Here is a 23,769-nt window from a genome sequence, read left to right as displayed (position 1 = left end):
ATTCAGGCACATTGATAGCTAGTCTCCAAACGCTCCTATCCAAAGCTATCTCTTTAGAGATATTCCAATCCTTAAGGTCTCTCTTAACCGACTCATCCTACGTCAGTTTAGGTCTACCTCTACCCCTCTTTACATTATCGACCCGCTCAAGAACCCCATTACGCACCGGCGCCTCAGGAGGCCTTCGTTGGACATGTCCAAACCATCTCAGCCGATGCTGGGTAAGTTTCTCCTCATTTGGTGCCACCCCGACCCTATTCCGAATAACTTCGTTCCGGACTCTATCCCTCCTTGTGTGCCCGCAAAACCACCGCAACATCCGCATCTCTGCTACACTCAGTTGCTGGACATGTCGCCTTTTTGTAGGCCAACATTCAGCACCGTATAACATCGCCGGACGAATTACTGTCCTATAGAATTTGCCTTTTAGCTTTTGTGGCACCCTCTTGTTACAAAGGATGCCAGAAGCTTGCCGCCATTTCAACCAGCCAGCTGAAATTCTATGCCTAACATATTCATCAATGTCGCCATCCTTTTGTAGCACCGATCCTAAATACCGAAAAGTATCCTTCTGGACCACCACTTGCCCATCTAGACTAACGTCTCCCCCCTCATGCCTAGTCGCGCTGAAATCGCACATCATATACTTGGTCTTTGTCCTACTAAATCTGAACCCTTTCGACTCTAACGTGCGTCTCCATAGCTCTAACTTCCTATTAACCCCTGCCCTACTCTCGTCAATTAGCACCACATCATCAGCAAAGAGCATACACCAAGGGATCTCACCTTGTATATCCCTAAACAAATAGCCAACCATTGCAAGAAAAAAATTCATTCCTCTTATTTTACTGAACCAATGGAAATTGCATGTCCTACCTAACACATACTCACTGTTCTACGGAACAGACATGTAAGAAATAATATTAAGAGGCAATTTCTAAGAGAACAAATATAATACTACATTTCGCATGTGATCCCATCACCTACTTGCCTTCATATGGTCGACTCTGCAAAAAAGGATGCTCAATTGTATTATATGTTGCTCATATGTAAATCTATATCGCTGAAAGATTTCAAGGTCTATGGGAGCCTCTGCTCCTGTTTACTGCTACTCACGAATGGAAGATTGCCACCTGACTGTCACCATGTAGTAGTGCTTGCGTTTTCTTTACGCGCATGGAGTGGTGGCGTGGCGTGCTCCAACTCATTCAAAAACAGCGTCCCACACGTGGGCCCATCAACAAGCCGGCGCGTCGTCAGTGCCTGCGAAACAAATCGCCTCCAACACCGATGCTGTTACCTCCCATGCATGGCCGTCTCCCGTCTCGCTCGGGACGCTCACATGTCCCACCGCCGGCCCACTGCTACTCGCACGTGCCCCTACAACCCTCGCCGATTCAAACAGTGACCGTTCAATCAAAATTTATTGAATTATAAAATGATCCTCTGTAAAACACCAAATAGGTGAAGCAAACAACAAATGAAACAACAGTGTAAACACTCCCGTCAAAAGTATTGGCACACATCTACGCGTACAGCACGGGCAGGCGCGGCGAAGCGCGCCTATCGTCCTAGTAGTATTACATCCATAAACCAAAACCGGTGAATGATATCCATCAAACAATGCCACAAAGTTAACAGATGAGAGCCAATCACTGAAGGTTTCAGAAGATAAGAGCATCTTCAGACAGCCAAGCTCATCATATTCCATCTGGCCATTTTTAAAATATGATTTGGAGTTTTCTTATGGGTTGAGATAATCCTTGGAATCAGTCATGCATTGCTTGCCAAAAATCAATTATCAAGTATTTATCTAAAATTTAAAGGCTGATAAGCAAACAGGTATAAATACCGTCTTTGTTTGATACAAATACTGCACAAAGGTAGCAATATTAGGAGGCCAATTGCAGGAAATGTCAATCATTTGTAAGTATAAACCACTGACGAATTCACCTGGATGGTGTACTAATTGCAGACTTCGTGGTTCTTGAAAATGGCTATGAAAGAAAGGAGCAGAAAAAAGTCAGAGGTGCGAGGGAAACACAGCATTGCAGCCATCCAAATGAGCAGAAAGATTTATTTCTATATGTTAAAGCCCCGAGAGGCGGCGAGCGGCCAGGCAGGCCACGTAGGCCGGAAAAATTCGGCCGTCCGATCGCGATCCGATGGCTACGGATGAAAGTAAATCTTGCTATTTCAGAGTACTAAATAAAATCTATTTACAAAAACTTTTACATAGATGGGTTGTAAATCACGAGACGAATCTAATAAGCATACTTAATTCATGATTAACTTATAATTAGTGAACGGTTACTGTAGTATCACTGTATGGCTACGGATGAAAGGGAATCTTGCTATTTCGAAGTACTAAATAAAATCTATTTACAAAACCTTTTACACGGATGGGTTGTAAATCACGAGACGAATCTAATGAGTATACTTAATTCATGATTAACTCATAATTAGTGGACGGTTACTATAGAATCACTGTCTGGCTATGGATAAAAAGAAATCTTGCTATTTCGGAGTACTAAATAAAATCTATTTACAAAACCTTTTGCACGGATGGGTTGTAAATCACGAGACGAATCTAATGAGCATACTAAATTCATGATTAACTCATAATTAGTGAATGGTTACTGTAGTACCACTGTTGCAAATCATAGATTAAGTAGGCTCATTAGATTCGTCTCGCTATTTACAACCTATGCGTGTACAAAGTTTTGTAAATAGATTTTATTTAGTATTCCATGCATGTGCTCAAATATTCGATGTGACGTTTTTGGGATAAAATTTTTGAATCTAATCACGGCCCTAATTTCTATATGTGAATGCTCCGAAGGTCGGAGCAAGGGCAGACCGGCCACATCAGTAAAAAAGATTCCCACCATTCGATCCTAAATTGACAGTGCATGTGACTGGCCGTGCCATCGTTATCTTTGAGGCCTTGAGACACGAATGGTCCACGCGTCAGCTCTCCATTCGGTCACTGCAAAATATCTGAATCTAGAACTCTCGACCGGTAATTTTGGTGGTCTCCGAATGGGTGTGTGCTCTACTACAACGACGGCAGTGAAGCTAGGCCGGAGAGCCACGCGGCGAGTTTGGGCGGGCCGCCGGGCACGCCCTCGACGGGTGCGGCGAGTTCATGCCGTCACCGGCGGGCGACCCGGCCTCGCTCCAGTACGCCGCGGTGCCGCAGGTCGGGCGTGATAGCCGCGCATTGCATGGTGAGGAGATGCCCAAGGACCGCTCCCGCCCGCCTTCGACGGCGAGATTGAGACGTAGGATTTCAGCTACTACTTTTTTGCCTTTTTTGCTTTAAAAATAAATATCATATTTCTATTTATGTATATCCATTTATCTATACATCTACTACAAACCTCTATATAAACTTATATTGCCAACCGGAAACAAGTAAATAAATTACGCGCGCCAAGACCCGCGCAAAGCACTCGTAGATAAAATTAGACCTAATTTCCCATCCTATATCAGTTAATAGAAATCCAATGATGGGCTTCATACTAATTTGAGCTCAGTCATTGTTGTTTATATTTTTTTTCAATGGATCTGACTTGAAAATGCTGGAGAGCGGACGTGGTACATGAACTTGGGGAAGAGGATGTCCGCCGGTGTGGTCGTCTCCCAATAGCTCGACATGATGAGGATGGCGCTCAATGGGAGGCCTTGTGCCGTGTCGTTGCCGAAGCGGGCGGGCCATCAATCCACGCACCCTAGCGTCAATCTGTTCTATTCAACCATGTGGTGCATTTATTATCACTACATATAGACTTTCTACAAACATATATTACAAAATAATAACAATAACACTAATAATAATAATATTGAAAAGTGTGGAAAACATTCAAAGTCCGAAGAAGCAAGTTATCTAGAGCACTGGAAATAAACTTAGACGAGCATACCGTCCTCTTAGTCAGATTTTGATTGTCTCGGTGGAGATGAGCCTAAATCGCCTGAAAATAAACAGTTATAATATCAGAAGGTATGTCAAATGGGAAAAATAATAGCCAAACATATAATGCTTTTGGGAAAGAAACAGTCAGTGTTACTATCTCCCAATTCCAACCCACATCGCCCCAGGATGCAAGGAAAAATACGCCCCCAACTATTTTGGGCATACATGGAAACACGTAAATGATCATGCTACATGTTCGCCGAACATATTTATGGAGGGGTTAAGGTTATGTTTGGAGTATACAAAATTAGTAAACAGCTAATGCCCAAATGAGCTCATGTTCGTATCTCTTCATTCATTCAGTAAGAATACATGTAAGTGGCAAGCATAAACCAAATATAAGCGGCAAGAATAAATTATTCTAGAACCCCGCTCAGTTCAAATTGGGGACAAGCAACATAAAGAAACTACAGTAATGAAAGAAAGGGGGGGGGGGGGCACTAATAACTCTTTTTTTTTGACAAGTACTCCTTGAGAAAGTTCGGCCAGGCATTCTGCACGCGGCATTAACATAGAAAAAATAGGATACCCGGATGGCATCTGGCTGATGCCGATAGAGCTTGACTCCATCAAAACTGAAAATTGCAAAGCTAGAAGGCGTCTCAAAGACCATCAAATCAGATAATGGATGTCAATTATCCATCATCACCAGAACCCGCCTGTCCGCCATGTCGATTGAGGAAAGGCAGCAAAGCAGGAAGTCGACCTGCAATCACGGAAGGGCCATCAAACATGTAGCGGGCGGCAACAAGGGTCACAGGGGGAGCTCGAGCAGGCCAGCCCAAACCACGCACGCGACAAGGCCAACCGGCGGCGGGGCAGGGTGGCGCGGTCGGGCAGCGCCGGAGCACATGGCGGCGCGGTGCAGGGCTCGACGGCACGGCAATCGATTCGCATGGGGAAAGGGCCAGGGAGGAAGAGTAGCTCACCGGGGTTCCGTTTTTTCCGTCAGAGGGCGAGGAGGAGGGTCGTCGACGATGAGGCCGAAGCTCCGTGTCCGCCGTAGCAAACCTAAAAGAGGAACTCGACGCGGCAATCACGGAAGAATTCCTCGCTCCCGAGGGAATTGGATGCTGCAATCACGGAAGAATCGTTGCACCCGTCTGTCCGCCTGATGCCCGCCGTGACTATGACGACCACGGACATGTAGCGATCAAGAAGGGTAGGTTTCGCGGTGAAAAAAAGGGGCCTCAGACGGCAGAAACATCGCGGAAACGCTGGTTTTGCTGATAGAGGGTTTGGTCGAGTCTTGGTTGAACCAAAAAATTTCTGATTTGTGGGTTCTCTGTGAGAAGATGCGGATAAATTTTTTGGTGGGAGAGAATTTCAATTTCTTTGGATTCTTGTAGTATAGATAGAAATGTGGCGGCTGATTCGGAATTATATTGGTTGCTGCCCTCCCCGGTCCCGGCCGGGTCCCGCCCCGGAGTATACGCAAGGAATGCTGTCCTGCCCAATTGATAAAAAAACTCTAGTACGTCTTGGGTAGAGCATCATCGTATCTCTTCCTTGTCATGCCATGGTGAATTGGTGATGGTGTAAACAAAAAAGAGAAAGAAAAGGAAGGCAACGCAATGGACGAGGACTCCCTTATCTTCCTCGAGCGAAACTTTTTAGACTTGATAGCCATGGCCACGCAGTCAGTTGGTCATGGGAGGAGGGAGTTAGATTGATAGCCATGGCCATGTCCATGTGATCCGCCTGTCGTCGTCTACCTCGGATCCACATTTCCCCTCCTCGAGTCGAGCGAGTCAACAACCCATGTACAGCTGTACTACCCCTAGTGGTGCGGTCTGGTGGCCCCGCCGCCGCTCAGCTCCGGGCTGGGTGTGAACTGCCCCCCCCCCCCCCCTCTCAACGGAAAGGAAACCCAAAACCCCCCCGCTCCCCTTGCTGCTGCCTCCGCTAGCCATCTATTCACACTAGTCACGCACGCGCTCTCCTCCTCCCTTCATCCCCCCCACTGGCCACTGCTAACCAAAAGGGAGAGCGAGCCAGCCGGCCTGCAAGCCCTCTTCTCCCTCCCAAGCCATTGCCAGCACTGCAAGAGCAATGGCGGCCCTGGCGCCGCTCCTCGCCGTCGCCTTCCTGGCCGCCGCCGCGCACGCCGCCGACCCCTTCGCCTTCTTCGACTGGGACGTCACCTACATGACGGCCTCCCCGCTCGGCGTCCCGCAGCAGGTCGGCGATTCCCATCTCTCTCCTCCCCCCATTCCATTTTTTCCCTCCTCCTGCCTACTACTAGCGCTGCATCTCATCCCAGGCAGCACAAATCGAACCAAACCAAATCAAATCGGGACCCAAAGCTTACGGCGGCCCAAAAGATTTGATCTTTTATTCGTATTAGATGCTACGCGTTTTCTCGTCCCTGATTGTAGGGACGGGGAAAGATTCAGTCTTGGATGCCTGAATCTCCACTCGCTCCTGCGTCAGAGTCGCCTTCAGCATTCCATTTTTCACGCCGTCGTTCTCCTCGCGTATTTGCATCCTCACTGGATGCGTTCCTTGCAGTTCGCTCGCTGTCAGGATTTAACACTTGCTTTTGCTACTTCCTCGCTCGAACAAGATTTTTTTTTGTTTTTTATATTTTTATTATAAAAAACTGTGAAGTGTTCGGACATGAACGGTCTCTCGGTTGAACCCCCTTTGGCGGGCCGGTTCAAACGAATTCCTACCTCGATAACTTCGTTTTTTTCTTTACCAATTACCAACTATATATCCACGCTTCCATAGGTAGTGATAGGCACTGATTCGTTCAGATCTCCTGTACCCCACCCTCCTCGTCGCATATGCTTCCCGATCTAATCTTGTGCTTCCCTGTTCCTATCTTGTTTCAGGTGATTGCAATCAACAAGCAGTTCCCTGGCCCTGTCATGAATGTCACCACCAACTACAATGTCGTCGTCAATGTGCTCAACAGCTTGGATGAGCCACTGCTCATCACATGGTGACCACTCTTCTGCATTTTCGCCTTTATGGCCTCTTCTACGCTTATTATGCGCCTGTTCTATTTTCTTGACTCCCAAACGCGTGCCATATTAATTGCAACCAGGGATGGGATCCAGCACCGCAAGAATTGCTGGCAGGATGGGGTTCTCGGCACAACCTGCCCCATACCGCCTGGTTGGAACTGGACCTACAATTTCCAAGTCAAGGATCAGATTGGGAGCTTCTTCTACTTTCCATCCCTTGGTATGCAGCGTGCTGCTGGGGGTTTCGGAGGTATCACCGTCAACAACCGTGCCGTGATCTCAGTCCCATTCGACACGCCAGATGGGGACATCACGTTATTCATCGGGGATTGGTACAAGAAGAACCACACGGTATGGGGCATGTTTCACTGTGCAAGCTTCATCACTTAGTTGTTTCCCAGTAATCATGGGCATTCATGGTCTTTATCATTTTTGCTATAGCACCTTAGGAAGATGCTTGATGATGGAAAGGAGTTGGGGATGCCAGACGGTGTTTTGATGAATGGCAAGGGGCCATATAGGTACAATGATTCCCTCGTCCAGGATGGCATTGAGTACGAGACTATCAAAGTTGAGCCAGGTGATTCCTTTTTTTTTCTTACTTCCATCAATCATCATAATAGGTTGTTGCATTAAACCCGCATGAGTTCTATCACTTATGTGTTCTACTGAGCTCCATGTTAACAGAAAAAAATCCCTAAAAGTTTATCTCTGCTTTTGCTTCCCATGTTTTTTGAATCCCTAAAAACTAAGCCATCTCTCCATGGTTGCATCACCTGTCTTTAAAATATTAGCATGAATGAAGGCACTGGTTCATTATTATCTCTCTCCCTATCTCTCTGATGAGGCCTAGTAATGTTTTTTTGGTTAACTATTGCTTTTCTACATTGCTGTAATTTGATAGCTGACATCTTCTACTCAACAGGAAAAACATACCGTTTCCGTGTCCATAATGTGGGTGTCTCCACAAGCTTGAACTTCAGGATTCAGAACCACAACCTGGCCCTTGTTGAAACAGAAGGTTCATACACAATGAAGCAGAATTTCACAAATCTCGACATCCACGTGGGACAGTCTTACTCTTTCTTGGTTACAATGGATCAAAATGCAAGCAGTGATTATTACATTGTGGCCAGTGCTAGGTTTGTGAATGAATCCCTCTGGACCAGAGTTACTGGTGTTGCAATTTTGCAATATTCAAATTCAAAGGGCAAAGCATCTGGTCCTCTTCCTGATCCCCCAAATGATGAGTATGACAAAACTTTCTCAATGAACCAGGCACGCTCAATCAGGTGTGTATAAAATAATCAATCCTTCTTGGTTACTGACTGTCCAAATGATCGCTGGCTTAATTTTCTCTCATGTAATCCTAATTTCTATTTTAACATGCAATGATCATAGAAATATCTGACCTATCATGTGCTGTTACTTCACAAGTCTTTTCTATATCCACCGTTATCTAACTTCCTTGTTTATTGCTCAGTAATATAGTTTTTATAAGAAAATGGAGGCATCTCCAGCCTCTGCAAAGTGCACACAGCCGTGCTCTTTCTCTCTCTTTTTTTTTCTTCCTTCTACACCTTTCTATGGCCTTTTGGCCTCTGTCAACGTAGCTTGAGTACATTTGTTAGTCATTTGTTGGTCTCCAAGAGATTTTACCCAGATATGGTTTACTGTCTGTTTATGTGGGAAAACCATTTGAGTAAAATGCATGCATCCTTTTTCTTTCACAAATCAAAGCTTTTGGCAGTGTACTCATCTGGGAATTTTTCTGCACAAATATTAGTCCTCATGCTCTAGCGGTCTGCCTTGTTAGTAACTTCAGTTTGTTATCAATAGCAATAGTGACTTAAGCTTCATTGCCATTAGTTTTGTCTCTAGCATTACCAATCAATACTGCACAAGCTTTTATGCACATACAATAGCCTGGATGATCTGTGCATCCATATCTTGGTCTAAAAAAACCCTTCTTCCAGGATGAATGTGAGCACAGGCGCTGCTCGTCCGAATCCTCAGGGTTCATTTCACTATGGTTCTATCAATGTGAGCCAGATTTACAAGCTGAGGAATGAACCACCTGTTATCATCAATGGGAAAAAACGGACTACACTGAGTGGTATCTCTTATTCGCCACCTGATACTCCTCTGAGATTGGCAGATCTCTATGACAAGAAGGGACTCTACACACTCGACTTCCCTACAATGCCAATTGATGGGCCACCAGTGATCAGAACATCTGTCATTAACTCCACATACAAGAACTTTTTGGAAATTGTATTTCAGAACAATGACACAATTGTCCAGACCTACCATATCGATGGATATGCATTCTGGGTTGTAGGGTGAGTACAGCTTCCAGAACTCATTTCCTTTGCTGACACATTTGCATGTCTCCTGTATACTGAGTTATTTGCATATTGCCAACAGAATGGACTATGGTGAGTGGACTGAGAATAGCCGCGGAACTTACAACAAGTGGGATGGTGTTTCTCGTTGCACAACTCAGGTAATGATTGTAGGATAAGTATGATCTGTCTTTGTGAGTTCTATTGTATTCCTGGGTGGTAATGTTGATACCCTTGTGGATACAAATCTCTGTTACTTCTATACTACAATAAAGAAACATGGACCTGTGTAGATATGATTGCTGAAGGTGTTGATGCTTGCAGTTTATTGATATTACTACTACACATTGACACTGTAGGTGTTTCCTGGAGCATGGACTGCTGTGATGCTGTCACTTGACAGCCCAGGTTTCTGGAATGTGCGCACAGAAAATCTGGACACATGGTATCTGGGTCAGGAGACTTACATCAGGGTGGTGGATCCAGATGGAGGCTATAATGTTACTGAGATGGTGTCACCAGATAACATGCTCTACTGTGGCCTCCTCAAGGATAAACAGAAGTATGCTATTTGGTCACACCCAACTGTAGAATGTAGATAGTAGATTCCTGTTCGTATAACTAATGCCTTAACTGTTTTTCTTTGTACCCAGGGCTCAGAAGCCGCATGGTTCATCGAGTTCAGCTGCTGCAGCGAAACTGAACAACTATCTGCTCGTGGTTTTGGTCTCTTTGTTAGCCTTGGCGTTGGGCCATTGACAGAAATTGCCAGCTTGTGCTCAGCTGCTGTTTGCAGATTAGGAGTTTGACAGAATTGAAGTAGGTTCGACTCGATTTGTGTAGGCTGCATTCATGATTTGTGTGGAAATGGAAATGGCGGATTTGTGCATCTTGAACGATGAGAATTGTGTAGTAGTAGCAAACCAATTGCATCGTATTACATTGAGCCTGTCGGCAGTCGGCACCCGCAAAAGAAAGGAGTGCTGTGTTGCCTGTGATGTTTTAATTGCTTTGTGGAGTGTTGGATATTGTCATCCACTTTGCAGGCAAAATGTTTCTTTTTAGTGTCATGTGAATTTGAGGATCAGTGTGTTGAACTGAAAAGATCTAGTCCTGAAACAGTGGCATCGCATGACATTAGACATACAAGTCTTGTTTCATTGGCTTCAACCAGGTGCTGTTTTACTACTGGGAGCCACAGGATACAGCTGTACATGTGGTGGACCGTTAGTCGACGCGGCATGATTTAGCGTGACTTGCTTTCTTGCTGTTTACCGGCCTGGAGCGCTTAAAGCAGTGATGACTGATGAGTGGTCATAGGAACATGCTTGATCGCTATGATTAGCAGGAGAAATGCATAAATGGTTTGAATGGAGCAACCGGTCGGTAGGTTGAAGCTGTTTGTATGAATTGAAACCCTGCAAGCTTGACATCTGACAGCATTGTAGGTTGAATTTCAGAACCTTTTTGGTAGCTGAGGGTTGACGAATTCAAATAATGGCTCTATTTTGTGCAGAGGATAGATGTACGTCTAGCTTTCTATTGATTCGTGGGGTGGCTCCCGCATGAACATAGGAAAGTTTATTGTGGTAGTTGCAAAATTCTCACACTAGGACTCCGAAGAGGGCAAAACATCCTTTTAAATTAAAGAATATTTATTATACTCCAGAAAAACCATGAACGGTAGGAAAACATGAGCCACAGTTCAACAAACTTTAGGCCAAAAATCCATTGAAATTCGAGAAATACACAAATCCCTCCAGAACCATAGAACTAGTAATGGCTAAGGAAGGTCGAAAAATGTGGACACCAATTTAGTCAAAAATATGCCCGAACAATAAGATCAACCAACATATTGAGGCACTGGAGGAGCTGGGGGGGGGGGGGGGGGGGGGGGGGTTGCAGCGGCAGTTTTTTTAAAAAATATTTGCTGATTTATACATAAGCTAGCTTTGAGTACGTATTTAGTTAATTACTTTCCATAGTTGATGTATAGGTTCTTGGAGATGCTCAGCTTTTCTATATCTTGTGTGCACTCTATAAAGCTATTTTCATTATCTATCTTTGGCTAACGAGAAATACAAAATGGAGAATGACTACATTTGGATAATCACTTAGAGAAATTGTTGGAGACTTTTTCCATCAACATCTCTATTCCTAACAACGAGGAAAGATATAGAGAGTCTCTTGGAGTTGCTGTCAAATCCTCTCTAGCCCCTGGCGGCACCCGTCGTCTCCGCGACCTGCCATCCCTCGTGGCTGCTCCTGCACTCGCTCCTCTACTCGCGACTCCGCGAGCGCTCATCCCCGATGGCCGGCGGCGACGCTCTGCCCTTTCTCCGGCCCAGCCCAACAATGCATTAGGTATTTTGAAAGATGTGGATGAAGATGATGTTGTCAAAACTTTCATAACCATTAGAAAGCACAGACCTGAAAAATTGTGTTGTAATCCTATTTATTATTTAAGCTTGCATTATTTATATTCTAAACTATTAATGTGTTGTTTTAAACTATCTAGATTGTAATTTAAGCTTTATTATGCCATTTAGTAGTTGTGTACCGAGTTGTTGGGTAATTTTTATAAAATTTTACCGAATTGCTAAATGGATTTTACCGGTTTGCAAATGAACATTTTAGTTTGACATACCCATACAAAATTTCTAGCTCCGTCACTGGCCTAGGGCACGAGGAAAAAAAAGAGAACGAATGAACTAAAGAAAGCAAAGCAATGTATGGGGATGATCGAAGAGAGGTCAGAAGCAAGTGAATAAAAAAGGATAGCGGCCGGGGTGTGCAGCCGGAGCTAGTGAGACTAATCATCGAGTGAAGCTCACGCCTTCGCCTGCATGTCCTCCGTCCCTAGCTATCGCTGCTGCAATGGATGAATGGATCGGAGCTACCAGCAACCTTTTAGCAAAAGCCAAAACTGTATTCTCCCACACACCTCTCTGCCGGCCGGCTGGCTTTTAGAAACACGAGAGCCTTTCCATGGAAAGTATGGTTTCTCCATCTTTCATGATCCAGATCCACAACGACATACAGTATATATGATGATCTGTTTGTTTCTTAATAACCTGATTTATTAAATACGATGATTTGAATAATATACTAGCTAGTTGACAATGATATTAACTTATCTACTTCTAGCTAGGTGAGTTGGATCTCACCACTTATTATTATGCGTGTAAACTCTCTTTGATGTGTATAGTGCTTATTAATTATTATTGGCCATGTTTACTTGGTAAAATTGTTTTCTAGTGTATTTTTTTATGAAACATACTGGTTATATATTAAGAATAGTAATAAAAGAGGGGCACAAATACAGCACTGTCTCACGAAATAAAAAAAGGAAACAAAGAAAATCAGAGAAATTACAAAAGATTGTCTATCCATTCTTTCATCAAGTTTGTAAGTGAACTCTTTTTAATTGAGCCGAGCCAAGGCAAATTCTTTCTTGAATGTGGAATGATATGCTTGCAGGGACGGCGGCTGTAAATTCCTGAAAATGAAGTCATTTTCTCGTGTATTAGACCTCCTTCATCAATTCACTTGTTATATAAGTAGAAAGTGAGGATTAATTATTGCATATGGTACGACCAAGGGTCCAGACCAAACTAGCTACGTACGTACAGCCAAAGTAGTGTGGGGGATTATTGGCTTCTTGAGCAGAGAGCTGTCCTCACCAAGGATAACATGATTAAGAGTCGATGGGATGGTGATCCCACATGTCATTTCTGCCCTTGGCCAGAAACATTTGATCACCTATTTTTTCAATGTCCTACAGCCAAAGTAGTGTGGGGGATTATTGACACATGTCTGGGTGCTGATAACACCCCGAGAGATATGAATCAGTACAAGAATTGGTTGAATTTCTAGCTCCCCAATGGTGCTTCGGTGCACATGTTGGGCTTTGCTGCAATTTGTTGGGCAATATGGAAATCTCGTAACAGGGCGTGCTTCGACAACAAAATTATCCGAAACCCGGCTGAAATTGTGATTCATGCTTGTGCTTTGATGGTTTTTTGGGCAGGACTCTACACTCCGGAGCTCCAGGACCAGTTGGCTGTCAGCGTGAAGTTCATTCTTTCATGTGCGCATCGTGTTCTGGCTCGGCAGACACACCCGGCACCACTGCGACTACCTCAACCCATGGAGGGAGAAACTCGGCGTCCCGTCTAGCTGCGTCAACTTCTACCGAATGAAGAGGATGCAAGCGACCAAGAGGAAGATGTGTGACAAGAAAAGATGGTGTGGTGGCCGTCTTGTGAGCTGAAGGTTTTTCTTTTGAGTAATGACTGTTTAGAGTGGTTGTCGCGCTTGAGGACCTTGTTCTAAATAAGGATCTATGTCGAACTACCGTGTGGGCGTCTTCTTAGGAATCCTAGGAATGACGCTCACCCCCCTTAATCTAACTTGAATCAGGCTAGGTTAGGGGTGAAAATCGCTGGTTGTTCCCCCCTCCCCCTTCTTTTATCTTCGCTACAGTACTTTTAACTCTTGTATTTCCGTTGTGAAATGGAAATGGGGTTCAACCTCGATTCGAAAAAAGCTATGTACGTACAGTGGATGCTTGAGTTTAATGTCTTGACAAATCCAATGGAAAATTATGATGCGTATCTAAATCGATGTGATATTTTCCTTCATCCTCTCCCTACTCGAACTGGATTGATATCTCACATAATGCACCTGTAATACACATGTAGGAGAATACCAACCTGACTGGTTCTCTCTCTCACACACACATGACGTTTAAGATAAATAATAATAACATTAAAATCACAAAGAGCAATTACAGGTAGGGGAATAATATAAAATAAAGAATAATTCTTGAGAACAATTAAAATCTCACAAGAAAAATAAAGAATAATAAACATTAAAATCTCAGTTACCTATTTTGTTTGCTCCTCATGCATTGCACTTTTATATATATATATATATATATATATATATATATATATATATATATATATATATATATATATATATATATATATATATATATATGAGGGACCGGACAGGCGACCGGAGGGGGGTGAATGGGAGCCGCAAATTCGATTTAAAAAATCGAAGGGCCTATGTCCCAATAACACCCGACACACTTCAAAATGGCGAGTATCAACACCGCGTAGCTCAGAACGGCTACCGGCGCTAAGAATACTCCCACAGAAAAGCCAGAACTCACATGCGAAAGCAAAGCAGTGAAAAGCACACAAAACTCGCACAACCACACAAAAGCCGATTAGAGAAAAATCATTGGAGAGAAACCATCTCAATTACTCTAGCAAGGAGGAGTTAGTACACAGAGAAAGAAATGCTATAGATACTGGAATTAAATCTAGATAACACAGGCACAACTAATCTAATTTTTGTTTCCCCTTTTTTTTAATTAAGCAGAAAATAATTAAACCCCTAGCATTAAAATAAATCTAGTGAGAGAACAAAAGAGCTATAGCTAGAGGACAGCCCAAAAACAAGATTAGCTACTCATCTAAGACCTAAAACAATTCTAGCAAAATTAACGGAAAAAGAAAAGCCTGATGAAGCATTTTGTCAAACACTTACTGGGCGCAGTTTTTTTTGTTGAAGAACACACTGGATTAGAGGTGGGATTTCCCACACACGCACACCAAAAGCAGGTCCTTGCACTGCAAATCAACCAAGCTGCCGCATGCCTGCTAGTGCTTGCCTCCCTGCTGCCATGTGCCATGCCAAGGGCCAAATCGCCTCCCTGCCTTGCAGTTGCTGCTGTGCGTCCGTGTACTGCCTTCTGGCCTGGCCCGCTGCTCTTGCTGCTGTGTGCCTGGGCTTGCGCGCTCTGCTCCCCACCAGCGTCTCCGCCTGCTGCTGGGATGCCGCGCGCACAAGCACCGTGAGCCAGGCGCTGCTTGCCCAGTGCTCTCCGAACCTGCACGCACAAGAACAGAGAAAGGGACCAAACAAATCCAAAACGAGCCAGTGAATTGAATCAAAAATGACCGCTCCGAGGTCAAGAGGAGGGAAGGGCCTCCTTTCCCATGGATTCAAAGTTCAATTCTCCATCCAAAAACTCTAACCCTAGGAGAGGAAGGAAGGGGAACCAGAAGAACAAAACAACACAGCAGGGGGCGATGGGGACTTGTGAGCCCCAGGAAAAAGAGAGAGAGTGGGGAGGGAGAGAGATATTTATCCTCCACTAACTCTAGACTAAAAGACTAAACTACCCCTATACTCTATTAGACACTAGAAAGCCCGTAAGGGCAAAACCGGAAAAAGATACAAGGACTCATCCGACGGTCGAGGTTCTTTCTTCGAGTCGAAGTCTTCTCCACGATGCCGCCGTGTGGATGAAGATCCGGTTCGCGGTTTTTGGGGGTCCGCGAAACCCGAATAGGTGGCCGGTTTTGAGAAAACCGCCAAAACTCCACGCGCGGGAAGATTCCTGCCTCCACGCCGTGGCCCTATACGCCGTTCCCGCCTCGGCCTTCTGACGGCCCTAGACGCCGCCCGACGCCCGTCACCTCCTCGCCCGCAGCGAGGCCCTAGACGCCGTCGACGCCCGTCGCCTCCGTCAGTCCCGAGACCGACGCCCGTGCCTCCACGACTTGGCGTCTTCAACCGCCGTCCGCCTCCTTGGTTTTGTGGCGCAAACCAAGAAACCCGTCTTCCGTCGCCGCTTGCGCCCTCGATCCAGGAGTGGACGCCACAGCTGCCGCCCGGTCCGAGCTCCGGTCCCGGCTGCCCTTCACCGCCGTCCACCGCACGGTCCATCGGCCATAGCACCTCCACGGCAGCTCCCCGTCGACACTCGACGCCCGTGTACCTGCAATCCAAAGACCAAGCGCACGATCACACCGCACGGTTGACAATTCACTCATCACAAGCAGGATAGAGTACTCAACATTCCTCAATCTCCCCGTTGATGAGTGCATTGTCAACACACCACAAACAAACCAAGAGAAGTGAAACCAGAAAAGAACAAAGAAGCACAAGCAAGTGACAAAAGGCTCAGAAAGGCAGGAACAGTCACTCACTCAAGCAAAATCGATCCCCTAAGACAAAGGCAAAGGCTCGACGCAATCGGTCAAAAGCCAAAACATGACTCCTCAAAGACAGAGGTAACGCTCGACGCAGTCATGCAAGAAGCAGAGGGAAAATGAGGAAAACCAGGAGCCAAGAACAAAGCAGAAACTCCCCAAGCAAAGTTTTTCCCTCTCAAAAGTGCAACTCTCCCAAAATAATACACTCTGGAAGCCCTGTGCACAACAAGTTTTTCAAAAATCAAACAAGTTTCCCCCTTTTCGATCACTTCTCTCAAAATTCTCCCCCTTGTTGGCACATGCACACATCAAGTCTAAAAAGACCTAAAGCTCCCCCTGAAGCTGAAACTCCCCCTGAACAGATGCTATGCAATGAATGCAATGCAGGAGGTGTAAGTGAAAGCATTTAGGGATACAAGGATATGAGCAACATCTAGTCACAAGCACGTGTGCATCCATAAACAAGACCTGCATCTAGCTCAACAGGGTATATCATATCAGTCTAGAGCTAGGCAAGTTCAGTTTATGAGAAATAAAAGCATCACCCATCAGTGGCGTACCTAGGATTTCACAAAGGGTATGCCACAATATTTTTTCCACTTCTAATTCGATATAATCCATATATAAGTCGGTAATAGAATTTAAATTTCACCGAAAAAATCGGTACAAAAAATAAAAATTACATTCCAAGTTTAAATTCAAGAGTTAAATACCGATGTTAATACAAATAGTTCAAACATACTAGTTCAAATGAATAAAAGAAGCTACTTCTTGTCTGGTCTACGATTTCTAAACTTCATGAAAGTATCGGTTATGTCATTTTCATCCACCTCAAAAAAATATCCCGCTCAATTAATGTGACAAGACAATCATAAAAAAAAGAGCATCACTCAATCTATTTCTATATCCTACACTAATTAGCAATTGTCTAATTGTTCAATCTCTATAAAAAAATTAGCGAGCTATGGTTAGAGTTTCACAAATTTCATACTAGAGGATGTGTTTGTGAGGCAATGGAGCTGCCGAGCTAGCGGGAGAGGGCCGAGGCATCGTTGGTCGGCGGATGCATGCGGCACAGCTAGGTCTGCAGCAGCCAGCAGCCCACCGCCCACTGGCCCCGCGCAGCGCGCCAAACGGCGGCAGATGCTCAAGTCCAGACAGAGCCGCTCAGCTGCCCCACGGACGCGCCGACGCGGAGTCACGCTGCTCCGCTGCTATGCCTGCGTGAGGGTGCAGCCACGACCAACGGCTGATTTGGGTCTTTGATGATTGAGAGTTTTTTATTAAGCAGGACTCGATATTTTAGGTATGCTGGGGCATATCCGGCCCACCCACTGGGTCCGCCCCTGTCGCCCATGATCTAGCACTAAGAAATAGGGAATGAAAAACAGTGCTACTCATACTCATACATGTGAGCCAAATCAGCCAAAACAAGTTGCCAACATTCATTTTTCAATCAATTTTTATATCAAGCAATTCTAAGTGCCAGGGGTTGAAAGCTTATCATGCTTTACTTAGCAACGAGGCCAAGCCTATGCCAAAAGACAATCAGAAGCTTAAAGCACTCGTTTCAGTCATGCACAGCCTTGCCCGGGTTCTCACAAGTGCAAAGTGAGCCGTCCCGAAAGCTCAATCAGTGCGACAAGCAATCCCACCTGGATCTTTTCCATCCATTTCCAGAACAGTTCAAGCAATTTTATCAGATTTAGATCATTTCAAATATGAATTGCTGAACGAAAGGCCACACTAGCATGAATAAGATAGCAAAGCATATCAACACGCCCTAACATGCTAGTAGCCAAGACAGGGTGATCATGTTTTCAGATTTTCAAATCAAAATAACTTAACTCAGATGATGTCATATACACAGTGGAGCAAGCTATACATGATCAAGTTTATCAACTCACACTAGCAGGCACTAGAAGATCATAGCAATGTATACAAGAATGCTAGTGCAAGTGAGACATTGCAAAATACAAACATGTACAATGCATATGCACAATGCAACTACCAAACCTAGAAAACAAAGAGAAGCAAATAAAATCTATAAAGCTAACCAAAGAAAAGTCAGCAATCAAAAGGGGTAACAAACCCCAAGCTCCCCTCGCAAGCGAGCAAAGGTGTCCTGCTCTAGCGGTTTGGTGAGCATATCTGCGGTTTGCCTCTCTGAAGGGACATGGATCAGGTCTATGTGTCCTCTCTCATGGTTGTCTCGCAGGAAATGGAATCGGATGTCTATGTGCTTGGTTCTGGAGTGTAGGACAGGGTTCTTTGCAATGCTAATGGCTAACATGTTGTCTACAAAGATAGGAACCCTACTGAAACTCAAGCCATAATCCTGCAAGGTTTGTTTCATCCAAAGTATCTGGGAGCAGCAGCTAGTAGTGGCAACATACTCAGCTTCTGTGGAAGAAAGCGTTACGCTAGCCTGCTTGCGAGAGGACCAAGACACCAAAGATGTACCGAGAAATTGACAAGTGCCGGATGTCGACTTGCGATCCAACCGACAGCCACCGAAATCGGCATCAGAAAAATCCACCAAAACCAGAGAAGAATCCGCAGAATACCAAAGACCAAATTCAGGGGTGAATTTCAGATACCTGAAGATGCGTTTCACCACCTGCCTGTGGGAGGTGCGCGGCGAATCCTGATACCGCGCGCAGAGACAGACGCCGAACTGGATGTTCGGTCGCATCGCCGTCAGGTACAGGAGAGAGCCGATCATGCTCCTGTACTCCTTCTGGTCCACCGCCTCGCCGTCCAAGTCCTCGTCAAGCGCCGTAGATGTGCTGATCGGAGTCGGCTGAGGAGACAAGTCACTCATGTCGAACTTCCGCAGCAAGTCTCTAGTGTACTTGGCTTGATGGACAAAAGTGCCCTGAGGAGTTTGCTTGATCTGCAGCCCGAGGAAGAACTGTAACTCACCCATCATGCTCATCTCGAACTCCCTGGACATCTGCTCAGAAAACTTGGAGACAAGAGCGTGAGAAGAGCCACCAAATATAATATCATCCACGTATATCTGAACTAAAAGAAAATCAGTGCCAGATCGCATGAGGAACAAAGTTTTATCAACACATCCCATTTTAAAGCCCTGAGTCAGCAAAAAGATTTTCAATCTATCATACCAAGCTCTAGGTGCCTGTTTGAAACCGTAAAGAGCTTTCTGAAGTTTATAAACACGGTTTGGAAACTTGGGATTTTCGAAACCAGGGGGTTGCTTCACATAAACCTCTTCTTCGATAAAACCATTCAAGAAGGCAGATTTAACATCCATTTGGAAAACCTTAAAATCCTTGGAAGCAGCAAATGCAAGAAAGATTCGAATAGCTTCCAAACGAGCAACATGGGCAAAAGTTTCCTCAAAATCAATACCCACTTTTTGGCAAAACCCCTGGGCAACAAGACGAGCCTTGTTTCGAACAACCAACCCATCCTCACCCTGCTTGTTTTTGAAAACCCACTTCGTTCCGATGGGATTACAAGCAGGTGGAGGCTCGACCAGAACCCAAACTTGGTTTCTTTCAAAATTCTCAAGTTCCTCATGCATGACATTGACCCAATTAGAATCAGAAAGAGCGTGTCCAATATCCTTGGGCTCAAAAGAGGCAACAAATGCTGAATGAGCAAAACCAGCGATACTTGTTACCTTGGACCTGGTGACTCGCTCGTTGAGATCACCTAGCATCTGTTGAGGTGGATGGCGACGCTGAATGTGTCGCGGTGCTTCCCGTGTTGAAGTCGCCTCCTCAACCAAAGCTGGTGCCTCCTCAGGTGCAGCTGGTGAAGCCTGAGTCACCTCCTCGAACAGCCCCCGGGAAGTAGACGTAGTCGGGTCGGGGCCGTCGTCATCATCTGAACTCGTGGCAGAGATAGCTGGGTCCACAGCACGCGTGGTAGCCTCAGTGTCGCCATCTGCAGCTTCTTCCTCCTCATCTTCAAAGATGGAGGTGCCGAACTCATCATCTCCTGCAACTTCAAAGATAGAAGAATTGCACGGTGCAGTCTCGTCGAAAGTGACTTCACAAGTCTCTCTGACGATGTTAGTATCAATAATCAGCACACGGTACTCTCTAGAGTGAGAAGCATAACCGAGAAAAATACCATCAGACGAGCGAGACTCAAACTTATCAAGATTTCCATCTTTCAGCACAAAGCACCGGCAACCGAAAACTCTGAGATGGTCAACACGGGGCTGGCGTCCAAACCGCAACTCATAAGAAGTCCTGTGCATGAAAGCACGCAAGAAAATGCGGTTGGACACATAACAAGCGGTGTTAACCGCCTCAGCCCACTATTTGCGAGGAGTCCTATGCTCATCGAGCATCGTCCTCGCCATCTCAACCAGCGTCCGATTCTTCCGCTCTACAACTCCATTCTGCTGTGGAGTGTAGGGAGAAGAATACTGGTGTTCGAGCCCTTGATCACTGCAAAAGGCGTCAAAACAAGCGTTTTTGAATTCTGTGCCATTGTCACTGCGGATCGCTCTCATGGCCTGGGGTAACTCGTTTTTCAACCTTAAGATCATGTCTCGAACAAATTCGAAAGCCTCATCCTTTGTTCTCATGAAAAAGACCCAATAATAGCGAGAAAAGTCGTCCACAATCACAAGAACGTACCACTTCCCACCAACAGACATCACCCGAGAAGGACCGACAGTGTCCATGTGTAGCAACTCTCCAGGGTGAGAGGTCATCACCTGATTAACAGGCGGATGTGAAGTGGCAATCATCTTCCCGTGGCGACACGGATGGCAAACAAGGTCTTTTTCAAACTTCAATTTGTTCAATCCTCGGATCAGGCCAAGTGAGCTCAGTCTCGACAACATGTCAAAGTTCAAATGTCCAAGTCTCCTATGCCACTTCCACAGATCAGAAGAAGGACCAGCCATCAAACAATGAGAAGGGCCAAAAGGGGTTCCAGAGAAGTCAACCAAGAAAACTCGATCGCGAGGTGTAATCCGGCAAACCAAATCTCCCCTGGAATCCAAAACACGCGAGCAACCCACCTTGAAGCGAACCTCAAACCCCTCATCAAGAAGTTGCGAAACAGAGAGCAAATTAAAGCCAAGATTCGAAACCAAAGTAACTTCTTTCAAGGTAAAGCGATCAGAAACTCGAACAGCGCCAAGTCCATGTACCTTTCCTCTTCCATTATCCCCGAACACAATGTACTCCTTTGAGCGCATCGGGGTGAGGCTGGAGAACCATTTGTCATTTCCGGTCATGTGGCGCGAACAACCGGAGTCCATGATCCACCTGTTCTCCAAGCTTCCGACCTGCACATCAGTAGTGAGACAAAGGGTGAGCAAATGTCTCAACACTGGGGTTAGCAAAGTGAGAAGCAAACCAGTGTCGAGCCATTTGCTCTACAGAAGGGTTAGCAAAACCAGACAAAGCGTATCCCCCGTCCCGTCTACCGCGTGACTGACGAACACTACGGCGAGGAAAGCGTGGAGCCTCAAAACCTCCTCCAAAGCCTCGGTCCCGTGGTCCATAGCCGTACTGAAAATGACCAGGAGCACGACCGGCAAAGCGACCACCCGCTGGAGCACGGTAACCACTACCGTCTCCCTGACCTCCACTTACACGGCGCGCCCTAGCATCTCGCCTATCACCACACCGAGAAGGACCATGCACCCGAGCAGAGTACATGTCCGCGTTCCGTCTCTCCTACTCTCTCCTCACAGCCCGCTTCCTCCTGAAGCAAAACTCCTCCAGGTGACCTTCCCTGTCACAGAACTCGCAGTGGTACCTCACCTCACGCTTGGGAGGTGGAGGCCTAGCCTGCGGACGGGGAGGAGCGGCCCTCTTCTTCTGGGCAACCTGGGCTGTGGCAGCAAGGAGCGAGTCGAGGGGGTTCCTCAGCACATTGGGCTTTGGAACCCAAACCTGCTTCTGCAGAGGTGCTTTCGGTGGTTCTTTAAGCACACCATCCGCGGGGTCAACAAGCGAAGGCTGCGTGCTTGTGCTAGCAGTGTTTCCAGCAGCCTTGCCAATCTTACCATACAACCTGTCAAAGTCTGATTTCGTGTATGTGTAACCGACCCCAAACCCATCACCACGCTTGAACTGCTTAATCATCATGCCCAACTGCGGCTCACTGCTAGAAACCCAACACAGAATCGCCCTAAGGTATGTGTTCTCATTCTCCAAATTGGCTTTCTCTACCGCAAGATTATCCAAATCAGAGATCAAACCAGGGCAAACAGAGCAGTCAATAGGTGGGCTAGACTCTACGATCTTAGTCTTTCCAAAAGACTTGATCAAAGCGTTCTTCTCCTCTAGCTCCAACCTAAGCGTGGGACAAAGCTCACAAGTGCCAAGCAAAGCAGGCCTAGATCTAAGCTCCTCTAGTTCACAAACAACAGTAGCAAACTTGGACTGCAAAGAAGATAGATCATACTTGAAGATAGGACACTCATCGCATTCAAGCACATCACTAACAATGGGAGCGTCCTTGACAAGTTCAAGCTCATACTTGGCCTTGGCTAGCTCGTGAGACACGTCAGAAAGCGAAGTCTTAGCAACATCTAACTTCGCGACGTTCTCATCATGCTTGGCACGGAGAGCAACAAGATCATTCATGTGAGATATGCAGCCAGCGCACTCATCCTCACTAGATTTCTCCCTAGCGCAAGCCAGCTCAGCCCTAAGCTTTCTACGCTCTCTGGCTGCTTCCTTAAGTAGCCTCTTCTGGTTGTCGAGAGCGGCGTATAACTCCCTAACCTCTGTATCAAGCAGGTCGATCGTGGAGTTTACCTCTGAATCGCTCTCGGATCCAGGAGAAGAGCCGGAGTGCGTCGGTGTAGCATGTCCACCCGAAGACGCACGAGCACCATTGGCTTCGCCCGCCATGGTGCAGAAGCTCTTGCGCCGACCGGCCGTCAAGCAAAGGCCAATGAAGCCGGTGGCTTCCTTGTCCCGCTTCTTCTTCTTCTTCTTCTTGTCGTCATCGTCGGAGGTCGGTGAAGAAGAGCGGTTGGTGTCGGAGCTCTTGTCGAGGTCGCTGAGCTGCGCCAGGAAGGTCTTCTCCCGCTTCTTGGCCTTGTACTGGAAGCGCTTCTTGAGCGACTCCTTGTCGAAGCGTCCTCCCTGGTCACGACTGCGGTGCTTGTGGCGCCGACGCTCCTTGTTGGAGCCTCCCTCGTCGCGGTAGTAGTCGAAGGAGTTGTTCTCCAGCTGCTCATCTGAAACAGAAGGCAAAGAGGCAAGAGAAAAGCCAAGAGCAGAGTTAGCGTTAGAGCCCGATCCACCCGGGCCAGTCACAAGAGCGACGCTCTTGGAAGGAGGGGCAACTTGAGAGCCTTGTCGTGCTCTGTGTACGTAAGGGCACCAGCAGATCTGTTCGCATTGACCTTGTTTACAATCGACTGAAAACGACTGAACATCAGGTCAATGCTCTCACCCGGCTCCTGTGTGAAGTTCTCGTACTCACGCCGGTGAGTCTCGAACAGTCTG

General features: G+C 46.1%; 1 protein-coding gene and 1 long non-coding RNA gene across 2 annotated transcripts; one reads left to right on the top strand and one right to left on the bottom strand.

Annotated features, from left to right (window-relative positions):
• Positions 1-1,405: 1,405 nt before the first annotated feature.
• Positions 1,406-5,306, bottom strand: LOC120702329. Its single transcript, XR_005686343.1, has 5 exons — positions 4,906-5,306; positions 4,506-4,682; positions 3,924-3,974; positions 3,576-3,745; positions 1,406-1,997 (listed from the first exon to the last, which is right to left on the bottom strand). It is a non-coding gene; the product is annotated as an uncharacterized LOC120702329 (long non-coding RNA).
• Positions 5,307-5,841: 535 nt separating this feature from the next.
• Positions 5,842-10,363, top strand: LOC120702328 (monocopper oxidase-like protein SKU5). The gene is made up of 9 exons (XM_039986075.1): positions 5,842-6,157; positions 6,814-6,923; positions 7,029-7,299; positions 7,390-7,528; positions 7,874-8,240; positions 8,925-9,290; positions 9,376-9,454; positions 9,653-9,855; positions 9,947-10,363. The coding sequence occupies exons 1-9, from the start codon at positions 6,029-6,031 to the stop codon at positions 10,050-10,052; spliced, it is 1,770 nt and encodes a 589-aa protein (XP_039842009.1). The 5' UTR covers positions 5,842-6,028; the 3' UTR covers positions 10,053-10,363.
• Positions 10,364-23,769: the final 13,406 nt, after the last annotated feature.

The sequence above is a fragment of the Panicum virgatum genome, chromosome 4K (assembly GCF_016808335.1).
Source record: "Panicum virgatum strain AP13 chromosome 4K, P.virgatum_v5, whole genome shotgun sequence".
Classification (NCBI taxonomy): Eukaryota; Viridiplantae; Streptophyta; class Magnoliopsida; order Poales; family Poaceae; genus Panicum; species Panicum virgatum.
The sequence above is the reverse complement of the archived record's forward strand: the minus strand, read 5'-3'. Positions and strand labels throughout refer to the sequence as shown.

Bases quoted from the DNA above. Each gene is read 5' to 3' on its own strand.
- LOC120702328 (XM_039986075.1), top strand. From the start codon at position 6,029: ATGGCGGCCCTGGCGCCGCTCCTCGCCGTCGCCTTCCTGGCCGCCGCC. The intron at 8,241-8,924 runs GTGTGTATAAAA...CCCTTCTTCCAG, and splicing joins AACCAGGCACGCTCAATCAG to GATGAATGTGAGCACAGGCG. The intron at 9,856-9,946 runs GTATGCTATTTG...CTTTGTACCCAG, and splicing joins CTCCTCAAGGATAAACAGAA to GGCTCAGAAGCCGCATGGTT.